The following is a 16,746-nucleotide window of genomic DNA, read 5'->3' as shown; positions in this document are numbered from 1 at the left end:
TTTGAAGAGTTTAAGTGTTAAATGTTTGTGTTTGAAAAAGATAGTTATATATTAAAAGATTATTTGTTTCTTCATGGTTACGTTAAGATTTCGGATAATTAAGGTGCAATATACGACACTTTCATTTTCTTATTAAATTAGACTTGTTGCTTTTAATCTTCGAGGATAATATTAATATATATGTCGAGCTTATCATTAAGCAAAATATATATGTTACTAATCATTATAATTACATTAATAGATAAATAGTTTCATACAAAAGAGGTACTAATATGGCTAAAGTAAGTTCGCCATAAATACAAAAAGTAAAAATATTCAATTAGTACAAGCATTAAGCATTAAAAATATCATTAGCAATCATATCGCGAAGCCACAACCAATGCACATTAATAATTAATTTTATATTTAAACACATATGTAATTTATAGATCACACAAAAATAACTTTATCGTTACCAAAAATTTCAATTCAACTTAATGAATAACAAGCAAACACCATTTAAGAGGTAAATGTAATATCACAAGTTCGAATTTTATGACTTTTACCACTAAATTATTTCATGCGAAAAATCCACTTTCTTCATTTTATTTTATGTAGCTTAATTTAATTGGAAAGAAATTTTTAAGAAAGTGAGAGAAACTTTTTAGTTGTACAGTTTTAGACTAAAAATTATGTGTAGTATACCAAAATATTATTTGAATTTTGTGATTTAAATATATCATATATTATTAGAATTGAAAAGTTGATAAATATAAAAGTAAATCGTTTTTAAAGTAGGATTAAAAAGAAAAATAATAACATAAATTTAAACAAAGGAGTATGATATTTTCGTTAGTCCCTATTTGCTTACTACTCCATCCCTTCATCCCAATACACTTTGAGCAGCGGCGTGGTTATTTGTTGGGAGAAACGGAATTGTTGTGAAGTGAGTAGTGTTAGTAGTGATGAAAAATTAGGGCTAAAGGGTAAACTTGGAATAAGAAATAATTATAAGGGACACAAGTGTAATTTATTTTGTCAACTTTAAGCTACAAAAGAAAAAAACTTAGAATCATAGCTTCTTGTTTTTGGCTTAAAAAAAGTCAAAATCAACTTTTTTAAAGCTATTATAAATATTGCCAAACACCATTTTAAGCAAAAAACATCTTATAAGTTGTTTTGACCAACTTATAAGCTAATCCAAACACCCACTTAATCAAATATGGAAGAAGTATGTTCCAAAAAAATATATTTTGCATAAAAAAACTTTAATTATGGTAGAAAATTAAAGCAAATCCTAATAAAAAAGAAAAACTCTAAATCTTGAAAAAAATATGTGATAATTAATATTTATTTGAAGTCAAAGTCTTGTTTAACCTCTCCTTAATAGAAAGTCCTTAAACTCCAAAATTAAAAGTTTATAACCATGTACGATAATATATATGACTTTAAAAAGAACTTAAATAAAATAATATTTGTTATAAAATAATAAAGAACAAAGAAGAAGAGTAGAGAGAATATAGAGAGTAATTGTTATTTCTCTTGAGAGATGATTTACAATGAAGAAAACCTTTCTATTTATAGGGAAAATTTACTCCTAGTTTCTGAGTAAAAGACAGATACTTCAAATCCTAATAGACATCAAGTAGATCTTGATAGACATTCACTATAATTGATATACATTAATATCATAACACTCCCCTTGAATGTTTAGAAATATGCATATATGTTGTCTCATTAAAAACTTTACTAGGAAAACCCAGTGGGACAAAACCTCTTAAGGAAAAAAGAGTACAACGCGTATTAACTTCCCTTAATAAGAACATCCTTGAATTTTTGCATTTCGATTTTGTGCGTCATCTTCTTGAAAGTTGTAGTTGGAAGAGACTTGGTGAATAAATCAGCCACATTATCATTTGAACGAATCTGTTGTACATTAATAACACCATTCTTTTGGAGCTCATGTATATAGAAGAGCTTTGGCGAAATGCGCTTCATTCTATCTCCTTTTATGAATCCTCCTTTAAGTTGTGCTATGCATGCTACATTATCTTCATATAAAATTTTGGGTACTTTGTCACATTTCAAGCCACATTTTTCTCGAATGAGATGTATTATGGACCTCAACCACACACATTCTCGGCTTGCTTCATGAATAGCTATAATCTCAGCGTGATTCGATGAAGTGACTACGATAGACTACTTTGTTGATCTCCAAGATATGGCAGTACCCCCACATATGAACACATAGCCTATTTGAGATCGAGCTTTATGCGTTTCAGATAAGTACTCAGTATCAGCATAACCAACAAGATAGGAACTGCAATCTTTAGAATAGAATAAGCCTATATCGGTAGTCCCTTTTATGTGTTTGATCCCATTCAAATGTCTCCTAGTAGAAGCAGAACTATACCTTGCTAACAAATTAATTGAAAAGGTTATATCAGACCTTGTAGTATTTGCAAGATACATTAGTGCACCAATTGCACTAAGATATGGTATTTCAGGACCAAGGAGTACCTTATTCTTTTCTTGAAGTCGGAATGAATCCTTATTCACATCAAATGATCGAACAACCATCAGAGTACTTAATGGATATGTTCCATCCATATAGAATTGTTTCAACACCTTTTCTGTGTAGGCAAATTGATGGACAAAGATATCATTTGTTAAATGCTCAATTTGCAAACAAAGGCATAACTTTGTCTTTCCGAGATCTTTCATCTCAAATTCTTTCTTTAGGTAATCAATTTCCTTTTGAAGCTCTATTGGAGTTCCAATAAGGTTTATGTCATCGACATAGAAAATAAGTATAACAAACTCCGATGTTTTCTTTATAAAAACATATGGGTAAATTTGATCATTCGTATAACCTTCCTTAGATAAATATTCACTAAGACGTTTATACCACACACGTCTAGATTAATTCAAACCATATAATGATCTTTGCAATCTAATGGAATATATTTTCTGAGGCTTTGAACTATATGTTTTCGACATTTTAAATCCTTCAGGAATTTTCATGTATATATCATTATCAAGTGATCCATATAGATAGGTCGTTACCACTGTCACACCCCCTTTTTACACCAAAAAGATTGTATTGTGGTTTGAAAATTTTTTTATTATTAAAGTAACAAAAACAATTAAAATTTATTTCGAAAAGGGATTATTTACATTTTTTATTCAGAGTCGCCACTTGGCATAATTAGGTGTGCCAAGTCACCTTTGAAAAATCCTTTTTAAAATGATTTGGCTTTGAAAAACTGGTTTGCGAACAGAGATTCCGACTAAGAAATTCTGTTGACCGAGGGAAAGGTGTTAGGCATCCCTCGATCCCGTGGTTTGACCACGGTCGCTTAGCGGAGTGTATCGGCTAATTTGGCACTAGAATATATAAACCACATAAATACACGCAAAACAATCAATCAAACAAACACAATTCAAAACCAAAATAATATCCGAGTTATACATCCCAAAAAATAGAAAAATATGGAAATATAAATCCTATTCTAAACTAATCCTAGAATCATGCTTTAATGATTTACCCGTGCCTTGGGCCTTCATCACGAGCCTCCTCTGTATACATGATGCTTCGGAGCATTCCCCGGATAAATCAATACAAATCCCTCAGGGTATTTCCTGGCCAAATGGGTACAATTTTAATTTTTGAGCGATAAAATAGAACAAATCATTCACACACATATTCAAACACTCAACAAATCATTATTCCTGAATTTGCCTACCAGCCTAAGTTTGCCTACCCCCACTCGACTTATCATGATACTATCAAGTTCGATTAACATTTATTTCAAGTCAAACAATAATTCATCAATCAAACCAATCGAAAATTACCTTTTTATCAAGTTTCAATTCTCGTTCCGCTTATTCCCAATCAATTAACCAATTTCAATACAGGAATCAACCAATCAAACCAGACAATTATACGAACTCAAACACACTCCAAATTTATATTGTCAACCTAACATAAGCCAACAAAATCACGACATAGAGCATCACATCACGATAAAAATAGAAAGGGATTAAGTTGAAGAATTGGACCTCAATTTTATTTCAATCCCTAAATTGTTTGACGACGCCAACGGATGCAAATACCTCAAACCGAACCTCAATAAATGAAAAATCCAAACCTCGGTATAGCTTCACTGTTTTTCACCAAAATTGCAACAAAATCCCGATGACTAACAAATCCTGTTTATACTTTTCGATGAGGGTTCGATCGAAAACAAGAGAGATCTCAATATGGCTAGGGTTTATGATTCCAGTTTCCCCGGACCTCTATCAAGCTTGGATGAGATAAAATTGGGAAAAAAGATCGATGACGATGTTTTACGGCGAACCAAGTTGCCGAAACAGTGACCAGCGACCTGAGACACTCACTGTCTCTCTCGATTTCACTCTCTCTTTTAGATCGACCTTTGTATCATGCGTGTGTGAACTAACTCAATCAAATTTATGTGTGGGTGTGAATTGCAGAATCCCATGAATTATCGAGTCTTTGAAAGCAATGTCATTAATCCAGGAAGGAATGGGAGAAGATAAAGCCCCAGAAAGTATAAAGAAACCCTTGATCATAGTGCAAGTGCCAAGAGATATGTTGATTTAAGTCAGGATAAACCTAAGTTGACGGTGGTAGAAGCTCCGGGTAAGCCCACCTTGACAGTGAAAGGAGCACTGGAAGCACCTATTATCCTCAAACTGGTGACCCAACCACCGATAGTTGATACGAAAAGGGTTCCCTAGAAATATGGGTGGAATCTGATGACCTATCAGGTGAAGAAAGTAGTGGAAGATGTAGATGAGGCAGGGAGTTTAACTCGGTCAGGAAGATTCTTCGTGCCTGAAAGTTTAAGAAAGTCCAAGCCAATTGTGAGTGGACCTTCATCTATTAAAAAGCCTGTCACCGAAGAAGAAGTCGAAGAATTTTTGAAAAAGGTGAAGTTTCCAGAGTATTCAATAATAGATCAGTTGAAGAAAACCCCTGCTCAAATTTTCCTTTTATCTTTGTTGTTACATTCCGAGGAACATCGTGATATTATACTGAAGGTATTAAATGAAGCATATGTTCCTAGGGAGATTACAATAAATCAGCTTGAGAAAATGGTTGGAAAAATCTTTGAGGTCAATCAGATCAGCTTATCGGACGATGAATTGCCTATTGAAGGTACGGGGCATAATCGGGGCCTTTACATTACAGTGAAGTGTGAATATTTCTACGTCACTCATGTTATGATTGACGGAGGTTTAGGTGCAAATATCTGCCCTATTTATACTTTGCAAAAGTTGAATATTGGTGCTGAGAGGATCAGGCCCAACAATGTATGTGTCAGGGCTTTCGATGGTGCAAAATCAAATTCCATTTGCAAAATAAAACTAATGCTAATTATAGGGCCTGCCGAATTCGCCATAGAGTTTCAAGTATTGAATATCGAATCCTCTTACAATCTATTATTGGGTAGACCGTGGATCCATAAGGCTAAGGCGGTTGCATCTACACTGCACTAGATGATTAAGTTTGAGCATGACAGGTAAGAAGTGGTATTCACAGTGAAGGAGATTTGTCAGCCTATGAAGATTCTCCCTGGTCTCTTATTGAAGCAAACAATGTAGAGGAGACATTTGTCTATCAAATTTTTGATACAGTGTCAGTGGATCATATCCTTGAAGGGCAGGTTATACCGGGGCCACAATTGTCTTCGGCTTCTATCATGATGGTGAGTGAACTTTTGAAATACGAATTCGAGCCAGGAAGGGGATTGGGAGCGTCTCTGTATGGTTCGTCTCATATGTCCGAGTGAGAACATGGGCACTTTTGGTCTGGGATTTGAGCCTACGACTGAAGATCTGAAGAAAGCCAAGGGAAGGAAAATGGAAACATGGTCACTCCCTCGTCCAATGCCACTACTCAGTGAATCATTTGTTAAGAGAGGTGTCACGAAGCAGGTCAAATTTAAAGCTGATTTGGTTGATGACTTCCAGAATTTTTTTATTGAAGTTGATATGGTTGAAGCAGGAGAAGATACCAGTAAGGCAGGTGTGTAGTTCATAGGCCCAGTTGTCCGTCTCAACAATTAGAAAGTCACTCTTCTCCCTGTCAGGAAGGAGTTTTGGTAGTTCATTTTATTTTTCTTTCTGTTTATCCGAGTTATTCCAGGGTTGTAATTCGGAATTTAGCTTGTTTATATTCTGTTGTTTGTGTTTAAACCCTCCTATCTTTTCCTTTTAAATGAAATGTAATGTCCCTCTTATTTTGTGTCTAATACATTTTGTTTTTGTCCTTTTCTTTATACAGTTCTCTTTATGCTGATTCTAATGACATGACATGTATGCAGAATTTTCAGCCTGATCTCAAAATCCAAACTAATCAAGATATAATAAAGCAAGAGGGGGAATACTATAAAGAAGAGGCACTAGAAGAAATAAGCAAAGAGTTGGAACAGTTTGAAGACAAACTGAATCCTAATTTGAATGAAACTGAGCCAATCAATCTAGGAAATCAAGAAGATGTTAGGGAAACTAAAATCAGTGTACATTCCTTTCCACAGTTAAAATATGAAATAATTCAAGCATTAACTGATTATAAGGATGTTTTTGCATGGTCTTATGATGATATGCCTGATTTAAGCACTGAATTAGTGGCCTATAAATTGCCAACTGATCCCGCATTCCCTCCTGTCAAACAGAAGTTGAGGAAGTTTAAAACTGATGTAAGTATTAAAATCAAAGAGGAAATCATGAAACAACTTGAAGCCAAAGTAATTCGAGTGGCTCGTTATCCCACGTGGTTATCCAATGTTGTTCCTGTCCCAAAGAAAGATAGCAAAATTCGGGTATGTGTTGATTACCCTGATTTGAACAGAGCAAGTCCGAAAGATGATTTTCCGCTGCCCAATATCCATATTTTACTGGACAACTATGCTAAACATGAAGTTGCTTCTTTTGTGGATTGCTATGCCGGATACCACCAGATCATTATGGATGATGAAGACGCGAAGAAGACGTCTTTTATCACACCATGGTGGACCTATTGTTATCGAGTGATGCCGTTCGGTTTGAAGAATGCTGGAGCAACATACATGAGATCCATGACCACTATGTTTCATGATATGATGCATAAGGAGATTGAAGTCTATGTAGATGATGTGATTATTAAGTCAAAAAGTTAGGTTGACCATGTTAAAGATTTAAGAAAGTTCTTTGAAAGGCTTCGCAGGTATAATCTCAAGCTCAACCTGACAAAATATGTATTTGGAGTTCCGTCTGGAAAGCTGTTAGGGTTTGTAGTCAGCCGTTGGGGAATTGAATTGGATCCCTCAAAAATTAAAGCTATTCAGGATTTGCCCCCGCCCAGGAATAGAATGGAGGTGATGAGTTTTCTTGGTAGACTGAACTACATCAGCAGGTTTATTGCTCAACTCACAACCACTTGTGAGCCCATATTCAAGTTGCTGAAAAAGAGTGTTATGGTAGAATGGACTGAAGAATATCAGGAAGCGTTTGACAGAATCAAAAGGTATTTATCAAATCCGCCCATGCTGGTACCATCGGAGCCTGGTAGGGCTTTGATCTTATATTTATCAGTCATGGACAATTCTTTCGGTTGTGTCCTGGGTCAGCATGATATCACAGGCAAAAAGGAGCAGGCTATTTATTATCTTAGCAAGAAGTTCACCACATATGAGGCCAGGTACACTCTTCTTGAAAGGACGTGTTGTGCCCTAACTTGGGTAGCATAGAAGTTGAAGCATTATCTTTCATCCTACACTACTTATCTTATCTCCCACATGAATCCGTTGAAGTATATCTTTCAGAAGCCTATGCCGACAGGTCGATTGACAAAGAGGCAACTATTGATTACCGAGTTTGACATTGTGTATGTGACTCAAACCGCCATAAAAGCTCAAGACTTAGCAGACCATCTTGCTGAGAACTCCATTGATGAAGAGTATGAACCACTAAATACATATTTTTCTGATAAAGAGGTGTTGTGTGTCGATGAAGTCGTTATAGACGATGATCCAGGTTGAAAGTTGTTCTTCGATGGAGCTGTCAACATGAAAGGAGTCAGAATAGGTGCAGTCCTTATCTCTAAGGCGGGGCAATATTTTCCGGTAACAGCGAAACTTCAATTTTATTGTACCAATAACAAGGCGGAATACGAAGCGTCCATTCTTGATTTGAGGTTAGCTGTTGATATGGGAGTCCAGGAACTATTAGTGTAAGGGGATTTAGATTTGCTCGTCCATCAAATTCAAGGCGATTGGGAGACACAAGATTTAAAGCTCATACCGTATCGACAATGCTTGCAGGAACTATGTCAACGGTTTATGTCAGTAAAATTTAGGCATATTTCGAGGATTCATAATGAGATTGCTGATGCTTTAGCCACTCTGTCTTCAATGCTCCAACATCCTGATAAAGCCTACGTCGATCCAGTGCATATACAGAGTCATGATCATCATGCTTACTGCAATGCGGTTGAAGAAGAGCTCGATGGAGAACGTTGATTCTTCGATATCAAGCGATACATTCACTCAGAAGAATACCCAAGATACTACTCCATGGCTAGTGGATTTTTCTTAAGTGGGGGAATCTTATATAAGAGAACTCCGGATCTAGGACTTTTAAGGTGTGAAGATGCAAGAGAAGCCTCGGCTATCATGGTTGAAATACACTCTGAAGTATGCGGACCACATATGAACAGTTATGTCTTGTCAAAGAAGATACTTCAAGCAGGTTATTATTGTCTTATAGAGCGAGATTCTATTCTTTTTGTTCAGAAATGTCATCAATGTCAGGTACACGATGATCTGATAACATTCCCCTCCTGCTGAGTTACACGCGATGTCTGTCCCATCGCCTTTCGTAGCTTGGGGGATGGACGTGATTGGGTCGATTGAGCCGAAACCGTCAAATGGGTATAGATTCATTTTGGTAGCCATTGATTACTTTACAAAGTGGGTAGAAGCAATAACTTTCAAGTCAGTAACAGAGAAAATGGTGGTAGATTTTATTCATGCCAACATCATTTATAGGTTTGAAGTTCCAAAGATGATCATTACAGATAATGCTGTCAATCTCAATAGTCATTTGACGCAAGAAGTGTGTCAACAGCTTAAGATCGCACACCGAAATTTCACTCCATATCGTCCAAAAGCTAATGGCGCAGTGAAAGCCGCCAATAAGAATATTAAGAAGATACTACGAAAAATGGTACAAGGGGCAACTCTATATTTATTGGTGTATGAGACAGAAGCAGTCATTCCTGCAGAAGTTGAAACTCCCTCTCTTTGAGTCATTGTGAAAGCAGAGATTGATGATGACGAGTGGGTCAAAACCCGACTGGAACAATTGAGTTTGATTGAGGAAAAAAGGCTAACGTCGGTATGTCATGGCCAATTGTATCAGAAGAGAATGGCTCAAGCATATAATAAAAAGATACGACCCAGGCATTTTGAAGTTGGTCAGTTGGTATTGAAGCGTATCCTTCCTCACCAGGTTGAAGCGAAAGGCAAGTTCTCCCCAAACTGGCAAGGTCCCTTCATTGTGAAGAAAGTGTTGCCCAATGGAGTCTTATATTTGACAAACATTGAAGGCAAAATAGCAAAAATGGCTATCAATGCTGATGCGGTCAAAAGATATTATGTATGATATTTTATCCTTTGTTGATTTTATTGCATGTTTAGTACTTGCATTTTTTAAGAGTGATATGATGAAGACATTTTATTCTTCTGTCCAAACATTGTGTCATCCTTTGCTTACCCGTTTGAGCTTAGTTTTATTTTTCTTTTATATCTCTCTTTTGAAATCAAAATAGAGTCAAAGATAAATGTCAGGAAAATAAGAATAAAAGAAGTTAAAAAGAAAGAGAAAAAAAATCATATCAAAACAAAGAACAAGCTCATGAAACTACGTGCGACCTGATTCTCCTCTCTTGAGAGTGAGATACGTAGGCTGCCCTATTCAGGGCTCGATCCAACCAAATAAAATTTTAAAGTCACCCAGTCGACAAAAAACTGGGGCGTGAGTTAATGTGTTGTTTGAGTCGATTCTAAAAGTTGTAAGTCACCCCCCACTTCAAGTGTCGTTTGAGCCTCCTGTCATCCTTGTCTTTCTAAACCTTATCCAAAATCCAAGTTACAACCAAAGAAAGACCTTCAGATCAATCTTTGATAATGTTAAGGCTAAGCATACAATGGATATGATGACGCTTTTTGGGGTACTACTTGTCTTCCCCAGCAGAGTCGTCAGAGCTGTCACACTCCCTTTTTACACCAAAAAGATTGTATTGTGGTTTGAAAGGGTTTTTATTATTAAAGTGACAAAAATAAATGAAAATTTGTTTCGAAAAAGGATTATTTACATTTTTTATTCAGAGTTGCCACTTGACATAATCAGGTGTGCCAAGTCACCTTTGAAAAATTCTTTTCAAAATGATTTGACTCTGTAAAACTGGTTTGCCAACAGAGATTTCGGCTAAGGAATTCTATTGACCGAGGGAAAGGTGTTAGGCACCCCTCGATCCTGTGATTTGACCAGGGTCACTTGGAGAAGTGTATCTGCTAATTTGGTACTAGAATATATAAACCACACAAATACACGCAAAACAATCAATCAAGCAAACAAAATTCAAAACCAAAATAATGTTCGAGTTATACATCCCCAAAAATAGAAAAATACGGAAATATAAATCCTATTCTAAACTAATCCTAGACTCATGCTTTAATGTTTTACCCGTGCCTCGGGCCTTCATCACGAGCCTCCTCTGCATACATGATACTTCGGGGCGTTCCCCGGATACATCAATACAAATTCCTCAGGGTATTCCCTGGCCAAATGGGTACAATTTTAATTTTTAAGCGATAAAATAGAATAAATCATTCACACACATATTCAAACACTCAACAAATCATTATTCCTAAATTTACCTACCCAGCCTATGTTTTCCTACCCCACTCGACTTATCATGATACTATCAAGTTCGATTAACGTTTATTTTAAGTCAAACAATAATTCATGAATCAAACCAACTGAAATTCACCTTTTTATCAAGATTCAATTCTCGTTCCTCTTATTCCCAATCAATTAACCAATTTTAATACAGGAATCAACCAATCAAGCCAGACAATTATACGAACTCAAACACACTCCAAATTTATATCATCAACCCAACATGAGCCAACAAAAATCACGACATCGAGCATCACATCACGATGAAAATAGAAAGGGATTAAGTTGAAGAATTGGACCTCAATTTTATTTCAATCCCCAAATTGTTCGACGACGCCAACGGATGCAAATACCTCAAACCGAACCTCAATCAATGAACAATCCAAACCTCGGTATAGCTTCACTCTTTTTCACCAAAATTGCAACAAAATCCCGATGACTAACAAATCCCATTTATACTTTCTGATGAGGGTTTGATCGGAAATAGGAGAGATCTCAATATGGCTCGGGTTTATGATTCCAGTTTTACCGGAGCTCCATCAAGCTTGGCTGAGATAAAATTGAGAAGAAAAAGATCGACGACGACGCTTTTCAGCGAACCAAGTCGCCGAAACAGTGACCAGCGATCTGAGACACTCACTGTCTCTCTCGATTTCACCCTCTCTTCTCGATCGACCTCTGCATCATGCGTGTGTGAACTAATTCAATCAAATTTGTGCGTGGGTATGAACCTTGTGCCGAAGAAGAGCAAAACCCAGATCCTTTTTCTTTCATAAAATCAGTCTATTCCCCTCCTCCAATTGAAATTATGTGTGTAAGTGATGGTGAGGTGAGTGTGAATCCGGTGAGTGTGTGCCTGTATGGTGTATGTGCGATGGTGTGTATAAAAAATATGGAAGATTATTTTCTGTGTGTGTGTGTAGTTGCCGAGAAGAAGAAGGAAAAGTCCCTATATGTGATGGTCTATTTCCCCATTTTCTTTTTTGGTTATGTGTATATATATGGAAAATGGCAAGAAACAAAACGTGTAAACAATATAGAGGGTCATGTAGGTGGGGGTGAGGGTAGTGGTGAGGTGTCTTTTTTTTATTGGAAAGGTTGTTAGAATAAAAATTAAATTAGTTAGGGGTTGTTATTTTTTGTCATTTTATGGAGGGATGATTACATGGTTGAGGGTACATGATAAGACGAGATAAAAATGGTAAAAATTCTTTCGGGGAGGGACAAAATTAGGTGTCTACAACCACATTCATCAAATACATTTCAAGTCTCTCATGGACAGTGAAACTAATAAGATAACACAATGTTATTGCGTCTATAACTGGTGAATATGTCTCATCATAATCAACACCAGGTCGTTGTGAAAAATCTTGTGCAACAAGGCGTTCCTTATACCTTTGTATTTCATTTTTATCATTTCTTTTTCGCACAAAGACCCATTTATAGTCAACGGGCTTAACACCATTAGGTGTTTGAGTTATAGGTCCAAAAACTTCACGTTTGACAAGTAAATTCAATTTAGATTGAATTGCTTGTTGCCATTTTGGCCAGTCATTTCTTTGTCGACATTCTGTGACAAATCGAGGTTCAAGATCCTCACTATCTTGCATGATTTTCATTACAACGTTATATGCAAAGACATAATTCACTACTATTTCAGATCGATTCAAATTAGTTTCAACATCACTTGAATTTATAGATAGTTTCTCACTTTCTTGAGTCTCAGACTCATTAATTCCTTCAGGAATATTAACATTGCTCAAATCTTGAACTTACATATGAGGATCTTTCGTAGTGTCATCTTGATCATTTGTTTTTTTTTCTAGGATTTTAATCTTTAGAACCTAATGGTCTACCACACTCCAAGAGTGCCTTAGATTCATTAACTATGACACTAGTGGATGGTCCTTTAGGAACATCAATTCAAATTGGGACATTCTCTACAGGAATATGTGATTTGTTGATCCTTTTCAAATCAATAAATGTGCTCGATATTTGATTTATAATTTTCTGCAGATGAATAATCTTTTATACTTCTTGCTCACAAATAGAAGCACGTGGATCAAGACGAGATAGTGATGGATTTTTTTATAAAATTTCTCTTTTGAAGTCACCATCTTCTCCCCCAAATTTTGAAAAAACTATCTCATTAAATCGATAATCTACAAATCGAGCAGTGAACATATCTCTCGTTAATGGTTCAAGATAGCGAATAATGGAGGGTGATCCAAACCCTACATAAATTCCTAACCTTCTTTGGGGGCCCATCTTGGTGCGGTTTTGTGGTGCTATAGGCACATATACACCGCACTCAAAAATTCTCAAATGAGATACATTAGGCTCTTGAGCCAAAACCAACTGCAACAGAAAAAATTTATGATAATTTGTCGGTGTAAGAAGAACAAGTGTTGCAGCATGCAAAATTGTATGAACCCAAACAGAGGTGGGCAACTTAGTTTTCATAAGCAATGGTCTTGTTATCAACTACAGACGTTTAATTAATGACTCAGAAATACCATTTTGAGTGTGAACATGGGGTATAGGATGTTCCACTTTTATCTCAATCGATAAGCAATAGTCATTAAATGCTTGGGAAGAAAATTTTGTAGCATTATCAAGGCGAATAGACTTAATTTGATTATCGGGATACTGTGCCCATAATCGTATTATTTGTGTCAATAATTTTACAAATGCCAAGTTGCGAGATGGCAAAAGGCACACATGAAATCATCTAGAAGAAATATGTATTAGGACCATCAAGTATCTAAACAATCCACTAGGTAGGTGAATGGGTCCACAAATGTCCCCATGTATGCGTTCTAAGAACGCGGGGGAATCATCCCAACTTTTGTTGGCGATGGCCTCACAATTAGCTTGCCTTGATAACAAGCATTGCATGAAAATTCACCATTCAAAAGAACCTTCAAGTTCTTTAATGGATGCCCATTCGAATTTTCTATGATTCGTCTCATCATTATAGATCCAGGATGTCCCAAACGATCATGCCAAAGTACGAAAGTATTGGAATTAGTAAACTTTCGGTTTACTATAGAATGTGCCTCAATTTCATAAATCTTTGTTCAATACAGGCCAGGAGATAAAACAGGGAACTTTTCTATAACACATATCTTCCCAAAGACATTTTTAGTGATGCCAAGATATTCAAGATTCAGCTCATTAATTGTCTTGATATGATAACTATTTTCACGGATATCTTTAAAACTAATCAAGTTTCTCCGAGACTTGAGAGAGAACATAGTATTATTTATGATGAGTATAGTTCCCTTGGGCAAGATTATAGTGGCTTTTCTGAAGCCTTCAATCAAATTAGCACTACCACAAATTGTAAATCTTGCCTATGTTTAGATGAGAGAAATATTTCTCGTCTTTGAATATCGTATGTGTAATGCCAAGAATCAATTAAATAAATATCTTCATAATTGGACAACTTACCTTGAAAATTATCCATATCTTAGCCTTAGCCTTCAAATTTGAGACGGTAGAGTTTCGTGCTGATAACGTATTATAAAATGAGAAAGAATAAAAAAGAAGAGTAGAGAGAATATAGAGAGTAATTGTTATTTCTCTTGATGGATGATTTACAATGAAGAAAGTATTTCTATTTATAGGGGAAATTTACTTCTAGTTTCTGAATAAAAGACAGATACTTCAAATTCTAATAGACATCAAGTAGATCTTGATTGACATTCACTATAATTGATATACATTAATATCATAACAATATTTTAAATTTACCATATATTTTGCTCTTAGATGTATTTTAGGACTCTTTAGATTTTTAATAATTAATTAATAATTGAAGGAAATAAGTGAAAAGACAATTTTGTCTACTCTAAAGTCTTTTAATGAAGGGCAAAAATTTAAACCACTTTTCTAAAGGTCTTCACACTTTTAATATATTATAAATATAAATTATAGATAATTGGTTGATAATTACAAATTTAATGATGTATTCACTCATTACTAATTTAAATTTACGTTAAATGAATTATGTTTTTAGAGGTAAAATGCTAGCGTCATATTAAAGTCAACTGGTTCATTCCTTAAATTCGAGATTTAATTAACCATTAGTGCCTCGTAGAATTAAGCTAGGTTCTTGATAACTAAATTTGATTGTTGATATTGATACACATATCTTTTCATTTATTTAAATAATGTCGACATCATTTATAAAAAATTTTTGTGTACGCTGTTATACAGATTAATCGTCATTTAAATAAATAATATATAAAAATAAACTCCTATTTTCATCTGTATTTGCATGAATAAAGAAAAATAATAGAGCTGTCAATACGGGTCGGTTTAGCCCATTCGGACTAGTCTATATGGGCTTTGAGTTTGACGGGTCAGGTTGGACTGACCCATCAAAATGATGGGTCAAAAAACATCAAGTCTACACTATTACTCTATGGGCTGCGGGACTCACGAGCCAACCCATTTTTTAAAAATTAACATTTTATAATTTAATTTTAGAATGTTAATAAACATAAATATTAGTATCAAACAATATTACATAGTGTTAATATTTGTTAATCAAATCTCCAACACCCTAAAAAAAACTTCTAATAACGAAATTAAATAACTTTTGATATGATATCCTTCGAACCAAATAAAAATACTAATAAGCAATCTAAATAGTTGCATGCATTTGACTTACGGGCCGGCCCATGGGCTAGCCCAACCCATATTGGTCAAGCCCACGGGCGACGGACTTATTCGGGCCGGGCTAAAAAGTCTTGTTCTTAAATGGGTTGCAAAATGTGAAGACCAACTACATCAAATTAGGTCTGTGCAAAAATCGAACCGACCAATAAACCGAACCGATAAAAATGTTATTGGGTTATTGGTATTGGATTATCGGGTTAACGGATTTTTATTGGTTTTATAAAAAAAATTTATTGGGTAAACAGTTCGGTGTCGGTTTTAGCTTATTGGGCTATCGGTTAAACCGATAACCCAATAAGGATACACTAAGTTATTGTTTTATCCCTATTTATGTTATATATTTAAATATCTCTCTCTTTATCTCTCTCTCTCTATATATATATAGAGAGATATGTGTATGTATATAGATTATATGCACTACTAATTCATAATTCAGTGATTCACAAAGTATTAACCTATTCAGGGCAACAAAGGCACAATATAAATATTATCGTAATAAAAAGCTTGAAGCATTTATAGCTTCCAACAATTAGGATTCATTTTTTTCCTAACTAACATTCAATTCAAGTTAAAAGATTCTTGTAAACTAAAATGCATTGCATAGGTTTTGGCGGTAATTAAGATTTCACTTTTTTATGTTAGTTGTTACTATTTCTACTTTATAAGTATTTTCTTATTGGTTAAATCGAAAACCGAACCGTTAAGGACCAAAAACCGATAAGAAAATCTTATTGGTTGGTTATTGGTTTTATATATTTAAAAACTGAAAACCGATAAACCGAACCAATAATATATAAAACCGAACCGAACAACCGATGCACACCCCTACATCAAATTACAGGCTAGTTCGAGCTAGCCCAATGGGCCTGACCCATATTGACGTCTCTAGAAAATAAATATTTTTCTCTCAGAGTAATTTTCGATTGACTACCCACTCAAAACGAACATGCAAAAGCTATTATTGACAGTTTTAAATCGACTAATTAAAGATACAAAAAATAATTAAAAACAAAAAAGTGCCCAAACAAATATGCAAAAGCTACTATTGACAATTTTAAATCAGCTAATTAAAGATACAATAAAAAAAACTTAAAAACAAAAAAGAGCTTT

At 35.0% G+C, this 16,746-nt stretch overlaps 1 protein-coding gene across 1 annotated transcript in view; it reads left to right on the top strand.

The window, feature by feature from the left end:
* The first annotated feature begins 11,450 nt into the window (after positions 1 to 11,450).
* The window catches only part of LOC124897611, a 13,777-nt gene continuing 8,481 nt past the window's right edge, over positions 11,451 to 16,746 (top strand). Inside the window, exon 1 of the mRNA XM_047410626.1 lies at positions 11,451 to 11,673. Coding sequence (XP_047266582.1) covers positions 11,451 to 11,673 — 223 coding nt within the window. The remainder of the gene's footprint in view (positions 11,674 to 16,746) is intronic.

The sequence above is a fragment of the Capsicum annuum genome, chromosome 1 (assembly GCF_002878395.1).
Source record: "Capsicum annuum cultivar UCD-10X-F1 chromosome 1, UCD10Xv1.1, whole genome shotgun sequence".
NCBI classification, from domain to species: domain Eukaryota; kingdom Viridiplantae; phylum Streptophyta; class Magnoliopsida; order Solanales; family Solanaceae; genus Capsicum; species Capsicum annuum.
Note: the sequence above shows the minus strand (reverse complement) of the source record. Positions and strands in the feature narration are given on the sequence as shown.